Below are 15,223 nucleotides of genomic sequence, written 5' to 3'. Positions count from 1 at the left end.
TGTAGCAAGTTTATATTCTATTAATATTTTTTCCCAGATTTGTTTGGCATAAAGAGGACTGATGCAAAAATGATAGGCTGGATCTCTGTAATGGAATTAATCTGAATTACAGCAGCTGGGCAACGGACTGTGAAATTGAGTAGACCTGCCCTCGGAAAACAATCCCTGACACCTCCCTTTCTCCAGGGCAAAGGTGTTTGCCTGGCAGCCGTCACAGCTCTGTGAGAGATCTTAATTTCGGAGCAACTTTCTGCCCCTCCATGTACACCCCAGGAGGGGAGCGGGATGAGCGGGCTTTGCCTTGTGCTCCGGGAGGGCTGCGGAGGTGGTGTCTGTGCCATCTCCAGCTGGAAGGACGCGAGCATCCCGGGACGCAGCGGCATTCCCCGAAGGCTCAGCGAGGCCGAGCGAGGCCCCAACACCCCCAACAGAACCGGGCAGCGGGCAGCCTGCCCCGGGGCAGGGCCAGGCACCCGGCTGCTCCGGGCAGGGCAGGAGCGGAGGGGCCGCGGAGCTCCGGCCGCTTCCCCGCCCGCGTCCCCTCCCCCTGGCGGGGCGGGAGCGGGGCCGGGCCGGGCCGGGGGAGGAGCAGCAGCAGCCGGAGCCGGGGCCGGATCGCGGCGGCTCTAGCGGAGCCCCCGAAGTTTTCGCTGCCGGTGGAGGCGGCTCCGGGCCCTCGTCCCGCCGCTTCCGGGGCCCCGCCGGGCGGAGCGGGCCGGGCAAGGGGGCGGGAGCGGCCGCCGGCAGGGAACTGAGCCGAGCCGAACCGAACCGAGCCGCGATGAAGAAGCCGGACGGGAAGGTGGTGCTGCTGGGGGACATGAACGTGGGCAAGACCTCCCTGCTGCACCGCTACATGGAGCGGCGCTTCCAGGAGACGGTCAGCACCGTCGGCGGCGCCTTCTACCTGAAGCAGTGGGGGCAGTACAACATCTCCATCTGGGACACCGCAGGTGAGGCACCCCCGCTCGGGAGCGGCACGGAGGGCATGGGGGTCCGGCACGGCGCTCCCCGAAACCCGCGGGGTGTTTGCTGGCGGGGTGCCCCTCTCCTCCGGCCCCAGGGAGAGCGGCGCTGCCCGCGGCACCCTCCGTGCCTTGGGATGCGTAGGGCTTCCTTTTCCCTAGTTTCGGCTCGGCCCTGGTGTGCGAGCTGCGGGGTGGGTGCCCTCGCTCGGGACAGCTTTGCTTTCCGAGAAGCGGGGGCAGGAGATGGAGACGTGATCCCCGCGGTGCCCCGGAGGCGGCGGCCGGCGCCGGGAGCCCTGCCCCGCTCCTTATCGCCTTGTTTCGGCTCTGCGGTGAAGTCAGCCGCCTGAATCATAGGCTTTGGCGGTAGGACTGAGTCTGAAAAGCGGTACGATTTTGACGGGCCATAAGGGGCCTTACAACTGCTCATCTCTGGTATTTTTGGAATAGCTTTGCCAAATGTGGATGTACAGGGAAGATTGCGGTGCTTGGTTGCTTTCTTTTACCCGAGTAGATGGCTACTGACTACAAGTTCAGTCAGGAATTAGAGAGGTTGCAGCTTCTCCCTTCCCTTTCTTACTGAGTTCATCCCTTCTCGTTGTGTACTGTTGAGTTTGATATCAGCTGGTGTCAGACTTCCAAACGCGTGCTGCCTGCCAGCCCTTCAGACGTGGCGTTCCCCTTCCCCGCAGCTGCAAGAAATTGGTGCACAAAGAGCATGGGCTGCCGGCAGCTTCTGTCTGGGACAGCAGCAAGGCGCTGTCTGTCCCACTGCTGTGCCTCAGCATCTCTGGGATGCAGGACTGAGCGTGGGCTGTGGTTTGGAGGCCTGGGCTGGAGGAGATGGGAGAGCATCGACCGGAGAAGCGGTTTGTGGTCTTAATCATATGAATGTCTTGCTCTTGGTTATTACGTCAGGAAGCTCTCCTCTGTCATGTAAAGGACCAGAGTGTCCTGCAAAGTTAAGTCAATGGACGCTCTTGCCTTTAAATTGTTCTTTGCAAATATAATCTTGTTCCATTGTTTTTGTAGTTGATTTCATGTTTAGCTGGAGTTTTAAAAACTATTTAGTGGCAACAGAAGAATGCAGGTTATATGTTCTTGTGAAACTTGAGGAGCTGCAGCATCATGCAATATTCCAGTTTCCTCTTGATGAAATTTCGGAGGGAAGTTCATTTGCTGTGTCACTTCATGTCACAATCTAGTCCAAAATAGCTTTTCCTGTGTCAGGAATTGAGAAGGAGGAAGGGGAGACATGAAACTGCCCAAAAGTTATACAGAAACACTTCTGGGAAGTGTGGGGAGGAGGTGTTTAAGAGCTTTTTCTTGCATTTGGTTATCTGTTACTATCATGAAAGCTCTCTACCAGTAGCTCTGTTTTAAATATACTTTCTATGTAATTTGCAGTATTTTTTTTTTAATCGACTTCAATTTTGCAGTTTATGTGTTGTACTATGGGGAGTCTCTTGTGGGCAGTTGTTTCTGGTAAGCCAGACCCCAGTGGGTGATTAGCAGTGGGCTTTATTTCAGTATTTCAGCAGAAAAACCATCTGTCTTGGTGACATTGTTCCTTGGTAATTTTCATTACACTCTTCTATTGTTTTTTAATCATACATAATAAAATAAGTCCAAGGCTTGTCTGCTGGTTTTAGAGCCCTTTTTGTCAGTCATTTATTCTTATTGTGGTATTTCATTCAGTGTTAATTGAGGAACCAGGTTCCAGTTGTGTGTGGAATCTGGAAAGCTCCAGAGGGGTATCTCCATGTGCCAGATGAAGCAGCCAGGTGATATCTGTCTCAGGACAGTGCAAGTGTTCAGAGCTCAGCAATCCCCAGTGGCCACAATTCCCTCTGCACCCTGGAGCAGGGCCACTGCCAATGCACAGCTCTGCAATAGAGGTTCCTGCTGCTCAGCAGCACTTCTGGAGCAGTTGCTGAAGCTCTATTTGCAGAGCAACAGTTGAAAAGTGTTGCTGTATTGTACCAGGGTGGCATAACACATCTTCCTCATTCTTCTCTCTTGCTGGAGTTAGCACTGGGCCTGGCTGTCCCCTCTCTCTAGTGCTTCAGGGGCACGCAAGGGCTCTTGCACCATCTCCCTGTTAATTTGTGCTCCTGCAGAATGATGGAAGTTACCAAAACTTGGGCTAGACTGTTGGGTCCTGTGGGTTTTTGTTTATTAACAGCTCTCATTACTCTTGGAATTCAGAGAAGCTCACAGGGCACATATGTGCTTTCTGCTGTCCTGGTGAAGAAGTAAGAGACCTTGTTAACACTGTAACTCTGGTGTTAGGTCACAAGGGGATTCAAAAGCTTGTGTTATTTATTTGTTTATTTTTATTTTGTGTGGATCTTATGCTTTTGCTGGCCTCAGTGTATCTGGAGACCTTGGTTTGCACCTCTTATCTCTCTGTGGTCTCACTGTCTTATCTCTACCAGGTGGGTACCAAGTAAGCTTGGAATGTGTAGAAAAGACGAGTTTAAAATTTAGCTTTTTTGTCTGTTTATTAACCTGATGTTGCTAACTACTGAATTCTTGGGAAGCAGTTATAGGGTTATCAAATACTGATACATTGTTTTCTTTAATTATGCATGTGTAGATATATAGAGAAATCCAGCAACAAACAATCATCCAGGAGAGTTGAAATTCTTTAGCAAAGCAATGACAAGAATGTGGATCAAAGTTTGCACCCATCCCACCTACCTGAATAGTGAGTGCCAGCTCAGGATGTCTGTCTTAATACCTCAACAGCACTTTATACGATGTATGGTGTAGAAATATGGAAGATTTGGCCTAGAAAACTTAGGGTATGCATGGTAGTAGCTACTGTACTAGTTCAATGCATAATTAAACTGGAATATATCTTCTTTTTAATTTTTCTCCATTCGTATTATATTTAGTATGTGAATGTATGTTTATTTTTGTTGCTGCTTATGAACATTATTTTTGGGACTGATCTCCACAGAAGTCCCCTATGTTTTACTTGCAGTTCAGACTGTATGGTTATTTGTTTTTCTGGTATGGGGTGGGCATTTGGCAGTAACAATGCAAGCTTCAATACAATGAGGCTTCATTCTTGTAATACAAAGTGGTGTTTGTGCACACTTAGACTTTAGTGATCGATGAGAATATCTGCAGTAGTGGTGATGGATCACCACAAAAGTTAAGTATGCATGGATACTAGCACAAGTGTAATTGCTGATTTTCTGAGGTATTTAAAATGTGTGTCATTTTCACTAATCACTCTGTTGATTTTGCATTACTTCCTGCTCTGAATTTAGAAAAATCTCATTTTCCTAGGTAGAACTAAATTTGCTTACCACAGTGCTTAAAATGTGCATTTCTGTGTTGTCTTTAATGAAATCAGTGTGCACACCTGACCTGTTCTACCAAGTTAGATTTGAAGTGTAAATCAGTTATTCTAGGGAGGAGTCTTAGCTGTAAATTCACACCACTCCTTATCTTGGAAAAATCAGCTGCTTAGTCTAGTCTAAATCTTTCATGTTCTTATCCACAAGTCCTGTAGAATGGGTGTGCAGGAGTTGTCAGACTTGATTGTTTTTTTATGTAAATGCTCATGGAAAATAGTTCAACATCTCCCGTTTTCCAATTTGATGATTATGACAGAAGTTATTTGGAAGTTGCATTCAAGTCAAGGAAACAAATAAGCCCCAGATGGGGGAATACTTGGGAGAAGTATCATATGCTTGCCATGTTCCAAACCTCTCCTTTTCCTAGCCATCTGCTTTTGGCTGTTTCTCCATTGTGAGAGGCTTGGATAGAGTCTTGTGTCTGACCTAGCATGGCTGCTGTTGTATTTGTGGTTGGTGCATAGAATTATTTACTTCTTCTATTCTGATGCAACAAATTATATTTGTTGTTTTCCCTTTGGATCAGTTAATTCAAAGGAACTAAATAAAAAAGAGCATAAACTATACAAAAAGAAGTAACTGTACACTTTTAGCATATTTAAAAGAGCTAGCTTGCTGGATAGAGGCCTAGTCTTTAAAACATTTAAGTACATGCTTTGTACTAGTTTTTTGAAGTAATATTTTTCTGCAACAATGAAAGTAAGCAGTAAGAAGACCTTCCTCCTCACACAAAAGGATTGAAGGTTGGACACTCAGGATGTCAAAACTATATATATATATATATATATATATATATATATATATTTCTGTGTATATACATGTATGTGTATATATAAATATATTTTCTAGGCAGTGCTGACAGCAGCTGCAGAGTAATCCAAAACTTCCTGCTGGGTGCTGATGGCATGTAGCTCAGAGCTAGCATATAATCTTTTGTCTGGCAGCACAAAACCTCCTGAAGTTTTGAGGGTCTTGGTCCTATTCCACCATGGAATAATACTGGAATAATAATGTGTGGTGGCTGTAGCTAATGATATTGTAGTTTTGGTTGTTCAGGCATGTTTGCTGATACCTTGGTATTTCAAAAGGTAAAATTTTTTTGTATGTTAGATTTCAGCCTCTTTAAGTTGACATTTGTTCATCTGACAGAGAAGTGGTTTCTTAATCCCAGCAGCAAGGTTTCTTAATTATTAGTGGCCATGTCCCCTGTGTTGCTGGCATAGTATTAGAGCAGTCAACTGGTAAATGAATGACCAGCATTTCAGAAAGTTCACATCAGGATCCTCTAATTCTATTTTAAGAGTCAGAGTTTTGAACTTGCTAGCAGATATTCATGTAGCATTATAATGGGGAAACATAAAGGTTAACTTTAAAGAAAGCAAACTTTCCTTCTTTTCCTTCTTCTCATCTTGAACTATCTGTCAACAAGGATTGACTTGATTTTTCTTTTTTTTATTCTATAAATACTCGGGTCATATTTTTACATCTTCCAACCATTTATTTTTACCTGCATATATATAAATATATATATATATTTAACTTGTCAGAGCTAGTATATTTAGGGACAAAGGAGATAAACAGATAAACATAGCCTCGAAAAGGCTCTTCTGTGCCTTGGGTCAGCTGCAGTGTATCTGCCTAGTGAGTGCTTACATCTCTTGTGACTGGTTTGCTGATGTCTGATGTTAATCAGTGCTGGTGAGCACGTGTGAATTGCTCACAGCTTCAGATCTCTGACTGCTGGGGTTTCACAGGCTGCAGTGCCGGCAGCTGCCTGGGCTCAGCTTTCTCGGGCAAGGTGTCAATGTTTAGCTGGTGAAATGTGTTAGATTCCCCCGGTAAAAAAGACTATGTTCCCCCCTTGCTTAGTTAGGCTTTGAGGGTTTTGTGGGTTTGGTTTTGTTCTTTTTTTTTCACAATTTATCTGTGTTGATGAACACTTCCTTGTGCTCTCATGCACACTGAGTCAAAGGGTATCTTGAGGTGAAAGGGACCCATCAAGCCCAAGTCCAGTTCCCTGCTCCTTGCAGGTTTACTAAAAACGAAACCATGAAACCGTGTGAGCAAGAGGGAGCTCCTTGAACTCTGGCAGGCTTGGGGCTGCTGGGCGCCTGTTCACGCCCTCTCAGTGAAGAAGCTTTTCCCGATGTCCGATCTGAACTTCCTCTGATTCAGCTGCACTTTCCATTTCTTGGTAAAGGCTGTGAATCAGCTTCGTTCTAAGGCAAACCTGAGATGGGGTGTGGCTCGGTCATCGGAGTGTGAGATCAGCCCAGGAAGCTGGAACCAAACATTGCCCTGTGTGGTGAACAATATGCAAATTGTCAGTAGGTAGGGCACAGACGTGGTCCTCCATCGTATTGAAACAGAGCAAAGAGGAGGATTTAGGGGACACATTTCCTTACACTGATAGCAGCTTCTCTGTATGGTATTATTCTGGTTTTGACTTTTGGAAGTAGAGCATTCCAGCAGGGAATAAGAGGCTGCAGGTGAGATGGTTGGGTGGGTTTGTTGAAGCCAAAGAGGGCTCTGATGTGTGTGCCTTTCTGCACCTGATGGAATTCTGGCACTGGCTGGGGTTGGCTGTTGCTGAATGTGTAGTGAGGTATCTTTAGTTCAGGAGGTTTCTTGTTGGAAGGACATAGGGGATTTCACCTCAAAAAGTGTCTTGGGCATCAGGGACCATCAGTGAGGAAGGCTGCTGAGTGTGTACCTGCACTCAACAGGTGAGAACTAAACACCATACAGGTTGGAAATCATGAAGAATAAAATCCCTTAAGTTTGTTGCTGGTGAGTCATGGCTTGGGGTCCAGTTACCAGCAAGAGTCTTTGATTTTTAAATTTTTTAATGAATTTTTAAAACATTTTTATTTCCCTTCTGCCCTTGGGAAAATTATTTTGCAGAATATTATGTTGGCCACAATTAGTTGTTCATGATGGTTGTATGTAAAACAATGATGGCTGAGGACCAGTGCCTCATGCACACATGGTGTGGCTTCCTTGGGATTACTGTGCATGGTTATAAGCTAGATATTTTCATATCTTGCAAAGGAAACCATAAGAGTGGAAGCTCAAAGGGACAGAAATTCCTGAAGAGAGTTCACTGTCAGTGAGTTCTGTATCTAAAGCCTCTGAAGCAGATTCAGAGGAAGGAATAAAAGTTTAAGCTTTAGACCATCCCTGGAAACATGGTTTTGTTGTTGTGAAACAGTGCACTGGATTACTTTTTTTTCTTTTTTTTTGCCATGAATGTTTCCCGAAAAGAGCAGAATAAATTGGGAGGGGATTAAAAATATGAAGAAATAATGAACTGCCTGGGAAATATCCTGGAAAAAAGTTCTATTTTCTGTGTCCAGCAATTTAAAATACAGTGACACACAAGTAAAGTCAAAGGTAACAAATTCACTGCAGCTGAAAGTGCTTTTGTATGCAAATTAAGTAAAAATACATAAATACCTTGTCAGAGGGAATAGTGAAAAATACATATCAAAAATAAAGAGAAGACAAAAGTAACACAATTTATTCAGCTATAGCTAACTGAATTTATTGAAAGCAGAATTTTATTTGTAATGTGTAATTTTAGTACTGACTTGCAGAGGCAAGTTAATGGGGAGGTTATGGCACCTTGTGAGTACTTGGTGCAGGCTAAGGTAAATGTTGTGTGTGAACCTCTGTGCTACCTTCTGTGTTCCAGCCCCCACGTTAAATCCCCACTTTGCATGTGGTATTTATTAAGAGTGTGCAAAGTGACTGAGCTGTTCTAGCCTAAGTGGGAAAGTACTCAACAGTTTGAGTAGGACTCTCCCTGAACAGTCTCAGTGACCTGAGATGTGTGCTTGGCTAAAGCTGACCAGGATCATGCCAAGGCATTGTGGCTCTACAAACATGAGCAACTTTCAAGGGGACTTGAGTTTGTTCAAGTTCTTCACTTGACTAAATATGCCATCTTTTAAAGTCACAGTTTCTAGGCTGGAGCAGTATGGAGAATCTCCCTGATGAAGAAGAGTTTGTGCCTCTGGCATTGCATTTTTCTTCCCTGGTTACTGAAGGAAGAGGAGTTATTTTGCAGATATCTGTCAAAATTGACTCAACAGGTGAAAGATTAGTTTAAATACTGCCTGCTTTATGCCAATACTGAAAATGTATGAGGGAGGGAGACATGAACAAGAGGAATGGTTAGTAAAACAATGTAAATGTAGTGGAAAATTTGCTCACAAAAATTGCAGATATATGGAAATTCATCTTCCTGATGGATCAGGATCTGGTAGGAGAGATTGCAAAAAATAAGGGTGTCCAAGAACTGGATTATTGGCTTCAGTTAAACTGGTGCCCTAGAGGGTATATGCAGAGGCATAGGTGTTCTGGGCCTGAAAACAAGTTACTAATGCCCTGTTGCATTCTTCAGTTTGACCTTGTGAAATGTATGGCTGAGCTGTCTAAGAAACAACAGCTCTTTCAGCTTGAGCATGAGGGGAAAAACACAGGGATGGTATGGGAAATGTTTTTCCCAGTAGTTTTCTGAGTAAATAGTGTGGCAGCAGAATGTTTCACAAACTGCAATGTAGAGATGAATGTATGCAAAATAACACAGATTGATCCAATTGTGGTGATGTGGTGTTTTTTGTTGTTGTTGTTGTTTTTTTTTTTTAACTGGGATGCAGTCACATTCTGTAATGGAAAACAAATAGGAATTTAAAATTATTATTGTATGTCCAGGTGCTTGAACTTAGGCAGTCAGGGTTGTGGTGTCTTTCTGCTGACTTTGCAATTAACTGTTGCTCTCAGCTGGAAGGAAGGGGACAGTGGATACTTAAAATACAAGTGTGGGGCTGGTAACTGGCTGCTAGTTGTACAATTCCTACCTTGAGTGATCATGTATGGTGAGTATATTTCTGGTTTCACCTCAGTACATGCACATTATGGTGATACAAATATCAAAACCAGGGAAACTCCTAAGCAGCCTCACAGTGCCTTGGCTGAGTTTCTCCTGATACTCTATGGGCTAGTTTGAGTCTCTTTACTTCACACTGCAATCCCATTTATATCTACATGAATTGTTTGCTTCACTGCAATTGCTGTCTCGTGTTGAAGCCACTGGCCATGTGAGCTTCCAAGGGGCAGTGTTTTACTGCCTGAACTGAAGGTACACTTAGTAATCCCTCATCTGAGTCACATTTTGCTATTGCAAAATATCCAAACAAATAACCTTTGTTTGGGTCTCCATCTAGAAAAATGCTGAGTCTGTGGTGGATACATTTGGAGCCATTAAAAATTATGGAATAGAAAGAATATTTTCTCTTCCAAGTCTGAATCATTTTCTTTCTTTCAGGGAAACACTGGGTACAACATCCAGGGGGTTGATCAAAAGGCATCAAAGCTGTGATAAATTCCTTTTCCTGTGTTTGATTAACTGTAATTTCATATTCAGTACCTGAAGATATGCCTAGGAAGTGAGATTTGAGGTTGGTGATTAAACTTAACTTATGCAAGTGTGCTGCAGAGAGCAGAGGTGGTCAAAGGAAGTGAGTGGGTTTTTGCTCTTAATTTGAATTCTTTACATAAGTAATTTGCTATCCTACATCACAGGAGTCAGGATAGCTTCCTTTAGGGCAACCAACTCAATAAACATACAAGATTTCCACACCTACCTGGGTGTGGAAAGAAGCAAATCTAGAAGAGTGCTTATTAACATGGTTTTTAAAGGGAGATATCAGACGTGTTTGTGAATTTTCTAGTATATCTTTCCATCTCTTAGGAAGCAGATGAGAATGGAAATTTGCTTTGCATGGGCTGTCAAGAAGCCATTCATGGAGGATCCCTGCTGAGAGCCTAAAGACCTGTGTGAGCATTTGATGTAGATACTTCTCCCTGTTCCCTCAGCTTTCTTTTTGATACAGTTACATATTTTCTATACTGTTACATAATTTAATATTCCTAACTACTGCTTCTGTACTTCAGGAGATTCTTGCAAAATACAGAGAAAAGGTGTTGTCCAGCCATCCAACCACTTTTAAATACTTAGTTTAAAAATAATGGTCTTCAGTGCAGTTGAAATAAAAGGAAATTTTTTTATTTACATTCTGCAGCTGATGACTACTTATGAGTTTGTAGTCATATAAAATATTCTACTATAAATATTTAAATATGTGAGATTTTGTTGTGAAAGGCCTCAAAAATTCAGTTTCTGTTCTTCATCATGGGATCTGTGATCTGGGCATATAAATCTGTACATCTGTTGTTCTTTTTTTAATTGTTGAAGGTAGAAATAAGGATCTTGTTAATATTCTAGAGGCTTTTTTGTTTATATTTCACCTATCACTTGCTCTCAAAATTTTCATTCATTCAGAAAAGGGAGAAATTACCAGAATCTGTAATGGCTTATAGGTACAAAAATAAATGAAAGAAAAAGCTGTGTGTAGTTGAATCAGCATCTTCCAAGCCTCATAAAAGGGATCATCAAATCTTGTGGTTTGCTGCAAGTGAGACTTGGGTGTTTTAAACAAAACAAAAGATCCCCACTGGTATAATAAGTGAATTTATTTTTAATTTTGTTTCCCTTCCTGATACAGACTGTTGCTTTTTAAAAAACTGAATCTCCAATTTTGTGAAACTAAAAATGTCTCAAACTGCTCAGCTCCTCCAACCCCTATCAGTATGATTCCTTCTTATTTTCATGAGACTGTGACACTGTCTTTAGGACGTGAGCTTTCCCTCCTGCAGCAGATAGCTGTATGTATGACATTTGTATTGTTTCCCTTATCTCCCTTCCTGTTCTTGTGTTTTGTGCCCTTTCCACGTTGTCCTGTTTGACTTCTTTTTTCGCTTCAAGTCTTGGAACCACAGTGGAAGTGGAATAGTTGTCTTCTCTTTGAGTGGCAGAACACTTTGTGACCTAGAGATTCTGTCCTAATTATGGAAGAAGAGGATGCAGTGCAAGCAAATCAGTGAGCAGTTCCCTTTCTGTAAGCAGCTTCCCCTCTGGCAGGAGGGTTGCAAGGGCAGACACTGGACGGTGGTAACATTGCTCTTGGGAGCTTATTTTGTTTAGAAAGTTCAGAACTGAATGGTTTATGATTTTTAGCACTACTCTCTTTGTACCAGGTTGGAGAACAATAATGAGATGAGCTTATATACCATGCCTCTTGTCTGATTACAGTTTCTTTAATTCTCACATTAATGCTCCTAAACTGTGGATATTACATATGCTCTTAAGTGTGTAGGCAGAGAAACTGGAAGGAGAATTAAAAGGGGGAAGTAGTGCTGGAAATGTAAAGGCCATTTGTTTATCTTAGTTAGCATAAGCTCTGAAAACACAAGTCACACGTCGTGTGCTAAAATTATCCTAATGTTTTGAACGAGTTTTGAATGCATTCCCACAAAACCCAGGTAGCAGCACTGTCTGGCACAGTCTCCCACTTCTGATCCTTGCTGAAGGCAGCCCACTGGATAACCAGAACTGCCTCCTGCTTTTGACAAATAGCAACTATTTAGAAGTACCCAGTGAAGAAGATTTCAACTGAATAGAAACTGATGGTAGCTGGTCAGTAATAAAAGCAGTTATAATTTTCTTCAAGGTTAATTATGCATGAATTCATTGCTTGTGTTCTTAGTTGAGAACCTGCCTATAAATCATTGAAAGCATAGGAACAAATAATAATGAGTGAGGCTAATTTTATGTCCCATGTTATTAATATGAGTTTCTCTGAAAAACAAAATAAAACAGTAGACTTTTAAATTCAGTTTGCAAGATCCACACTTTGCTAAATATGTATAAATAAAGGCCAACTACCTAGCTGTCCTTTATTTATACACATTTAGCAAAGTTTTAATATTTTTCAAATTGTTGGTGAAGGGTGGTTGGAAGTTAAACTCAGCATTACAAATCAGGAGCTGGTATATATTTATCTACTGTGCCTCAGTTCCATTTCACCAAAAGATGATTTAACCTTAAATAAGAGACACTTGCCAAGTAACTGCAGGGCTGCAGGGGCAGACCAGCTGTGGGCATCTGATACCCAGAGCTTCCTGAAGCATTTCAGACAACTGTGGTTTTTGTTACGTGTGCAAGAATCATTCCTCACTTTGGAAACATGTGACACAGAAGGTCACTTCTTACAAAACAGCCTGCCAGCTCTCAAGTGTGTTTTGGTGTAACCTGGACTCTGTTTCTTGGAATGTGAATGTGATTTGAAGATACCTTTCCTTCCCCCTCCTCACCTAGTAGTGATCACTGATGAATACCAGCATTTAGCTGCTCTCTTGCACTAACTTCAGTTTTGCAAAAGCTAGGCCAATAGAAGAGCTTCTAATTCTCTTCTTTCTGTCCTCTACTCCTAATTAACCTGGAAACATACTAGTAGGATAAAAGATTTATGGAAATAGTGCTTGAGAGGCTGCCTACATATGAGCCTAGTAATTAATTTTCTCTTCAAAAGGAAGCATGGCCAATATAGAGTCCCTCTCTACACTGCAGTGCCCCATGCATGTACTGAACCAAACTGTCCTGCAGCTGTGGAAGAAAAGAATGGTCTCTGGTTGTGTGGTAGGAAAGATGCATTCCCACTAAAGGCTAAAAGACTCTTGCTTCTGGTGGCCTGATGCTGTGATAGAAATGGCCTGGAGATCCCTGAACCTGTCTAAATAATGAATTTCTTGCAGGCTCTTGAAAGCCTCTGGCTGATGTCCTGGAATGACCCGTAAGTAGAGCACTGAGAAGTAGGGCTGGGTTCTCTTGGCCTGTCTTTGTAGTGCTTTTGAAATATTAATGGAAGGAATTATCATGAAAGTGAGGCTGATGGAAAATAGGCACTGCCATAGCTAATGCTCTTGTAAATGAATCTGGAATGGTTTGGGTTGGAGAAGGTCTTAAAAATCATCTAGTTCCAAACCCCCTGTCATGGGCAGGGATACCACCCACTTGATCAGCTTACTCAGGCCCCCATCCAACCTGTTCTTGAAGGTTGGAGCACCTTCAGCCTCTCTGGGCAGCAAGCTCTGAAGCTCTCCTGTGGGTCTGTGGAAGAAAGCTAACTTACTGTGTTACCATGGGTCACTCCCCTTGGGTGGATGTGCACAAAAGAGTTTACAGCTGCTTCTTGATGGTTTGGCTTCCTATACATGGGAAAAAGGGAAATGACTGACAGCCAGGAGGCAGAAGTACATATAATGTGTTTGGGATTACAGCAATAATATGGAAAAAGAAGAATGTTTCTAAAAGAGTAGACTATTTAATTTTATGTATGGTTGGATACAAAATTTAATCCAAAGAGGGTCTGCAAAGAGTAACAATAAACTCTTTTTGTAGTCTCTAAAATGTCAATTCCCTTAATTGAGATATTTATTAAGTTAATGGTGTTTCCTCACTCAAAAAATGGTGTATTGTACTGATTGTCTTGGTATGCATGTAGTTAACCCTTCTACAAAAAATCCTTTGGGGAATTTTGGTTTTAAAAAAAGAGGTTGTAATGAGCTAAGGCTATAGCAAAGTATCTAATGAGGAAGTTAAAAAACCTAACTCAGCTTAAAACAGGAATAAAGAATGAAGAAAAACAGGAAGAATTTCTTGTCTGTGAGGTAGTGAGCAGACACTGACTTAACAATTCTCTGCTGAGAGCTGGCAGGAATGCTGATGAGTGGTAGAATTTCAGAGTGCTCATTGAGATACATTTAGGAGGACAATCTTAACTAAGCTTCAAGCACCCTCTTGCTTACTCTGCCCCATGGGCATGGGGGAGAGAACTGTGGGAGTAAAAGTGAGAAAAGTTGTGGGTTAAGACAAGGACAGTTTAGTGGGTAAAGCAAAAGTTGCATGCACCAGCAAAGCAAAACAAGGAATCCATTCCTCACTTCTCATTGGTAGGAAGTTTTCAGCCATCTCCAGGGAAGCTGGGCCCCATCGTGTGTAATGTTGACTTGGGAATACAAGCACCATCACTCTGAACATTCCCCACTTCCTACTCCTTTCCCCCAGCTTTATCTGCTAAGCATGACACCATGTGGTGTGGGATATCCCTCTGGTTAGCTGGGCCCAGCATTCCTGGCTGCTCTTGTGCACCCCCAGCCCCCTCACTGGTTGGGTGAATGTCACAGAATCAAATAGGTTGGACGAGATCTCTGAGATCAAGTCCAGCCTTTGAACATCACCATGTCAGTTACACCATGACACTCAGTGCCATGTCAAATCTTTCCTAAAACACCTCCAGGGACAGCCCATTCCAATGGCTAATCACCCTTTCTGTGAAGAGATTATTCCTTAATGTCCAACCTAAATCTCCCCTGGTGCAGCTTAAGTCTATGTCCTCTTGTCCTGTTGCTGGTTACCCAGGAGAAGATGCTGACCCCCACCTGGCTGCACCCTCCTTTCAGGTGATTGCAGAGGGCAATAAGGTCCCTGCTGAGCCTTCTGTTCTGCAGGCTAAACAACCCCAGCTCCCTCAGCCTCTCCTCAGGGGACATGCACTGTTGACCACCTCTCCCAGGTCCTTTTCTGCTGGGCCGCTTTCCAGCCATTCTGTCCCCAGCCTGTCCTGCTCCCTGGGGTTGTTGTTGCCAGGTGCAGGACCTGGCCCTTGGTCTTGTTGAACCTCATGCCACTGGTCTTGCCCCATTGATCCAGCATGCGCAGGTCCCTCTGCCAAACCTTCCACCCTCCAGCAGATCAACCCAACTTGTGTTGTCTATGAACTTGCTGGAGGTAGATTCGGTTTCTCCTCATCCAGATAATCCAAAAAGATAATTAACAGGAGTGGGTCGTGTTCCCCCCCACCCCAATCCCTGGGGGATACCATTAGAGGCCAGGTGGCTGCAGCACTGTTCAGCACCATGTCCTGGGCCCAGCCAAACAGCTGGTTCTTAATTCAGCAAAGACTGCTCTTTTCCAAGATG

The 15,223-nt window shown here is 43.2% G+C and overlaps 1 protein-coding gene across 1 annotated transcript in view; it reads left to right on the top strand.

The window, feature by feature from the left end:
* Positions 1-587: 587 nt before the first annotated feature.
* Positions 588-15,223, top strand: part of RAB20 (RAB20, member RAS oncogene family) — a 28,192-nt gene continuing 13,556 nt past the window's right edge. The window contains exon 1 of the mRNA XM_054655138.2: positions 588-953. Coding sequence (XP_054511113.2) covers positions 782-953 — 172 coding nt within the window. The 5' untranslated portion in view covers positions 588-781. The remainder of the gene's footprint in view (positions 954-15,223) is intronic.

The sequence above is a fragment of the Agelaius phoeniceus genome, chromosome 2 (genome assembly GCF_051311805.1).
Source record: "Agelaius phoeniceus isolate bAgePho1 chromosome 2, bAgePho1.hap1, whole genome shotgun sequence".
Classification (NCBI taxonomy): domain Eukaryota; kingdom Metazoa; phylum Chordata; class Aves; order Passeriformes; family Icteridae; genus Agelaius; species Agelaius phoeniceus.
The sequence above is the reverse complement of the archived record's forward strand: the minus strand, read 5'-3'. Positions and strand labels throughout refer to the sequence as shown.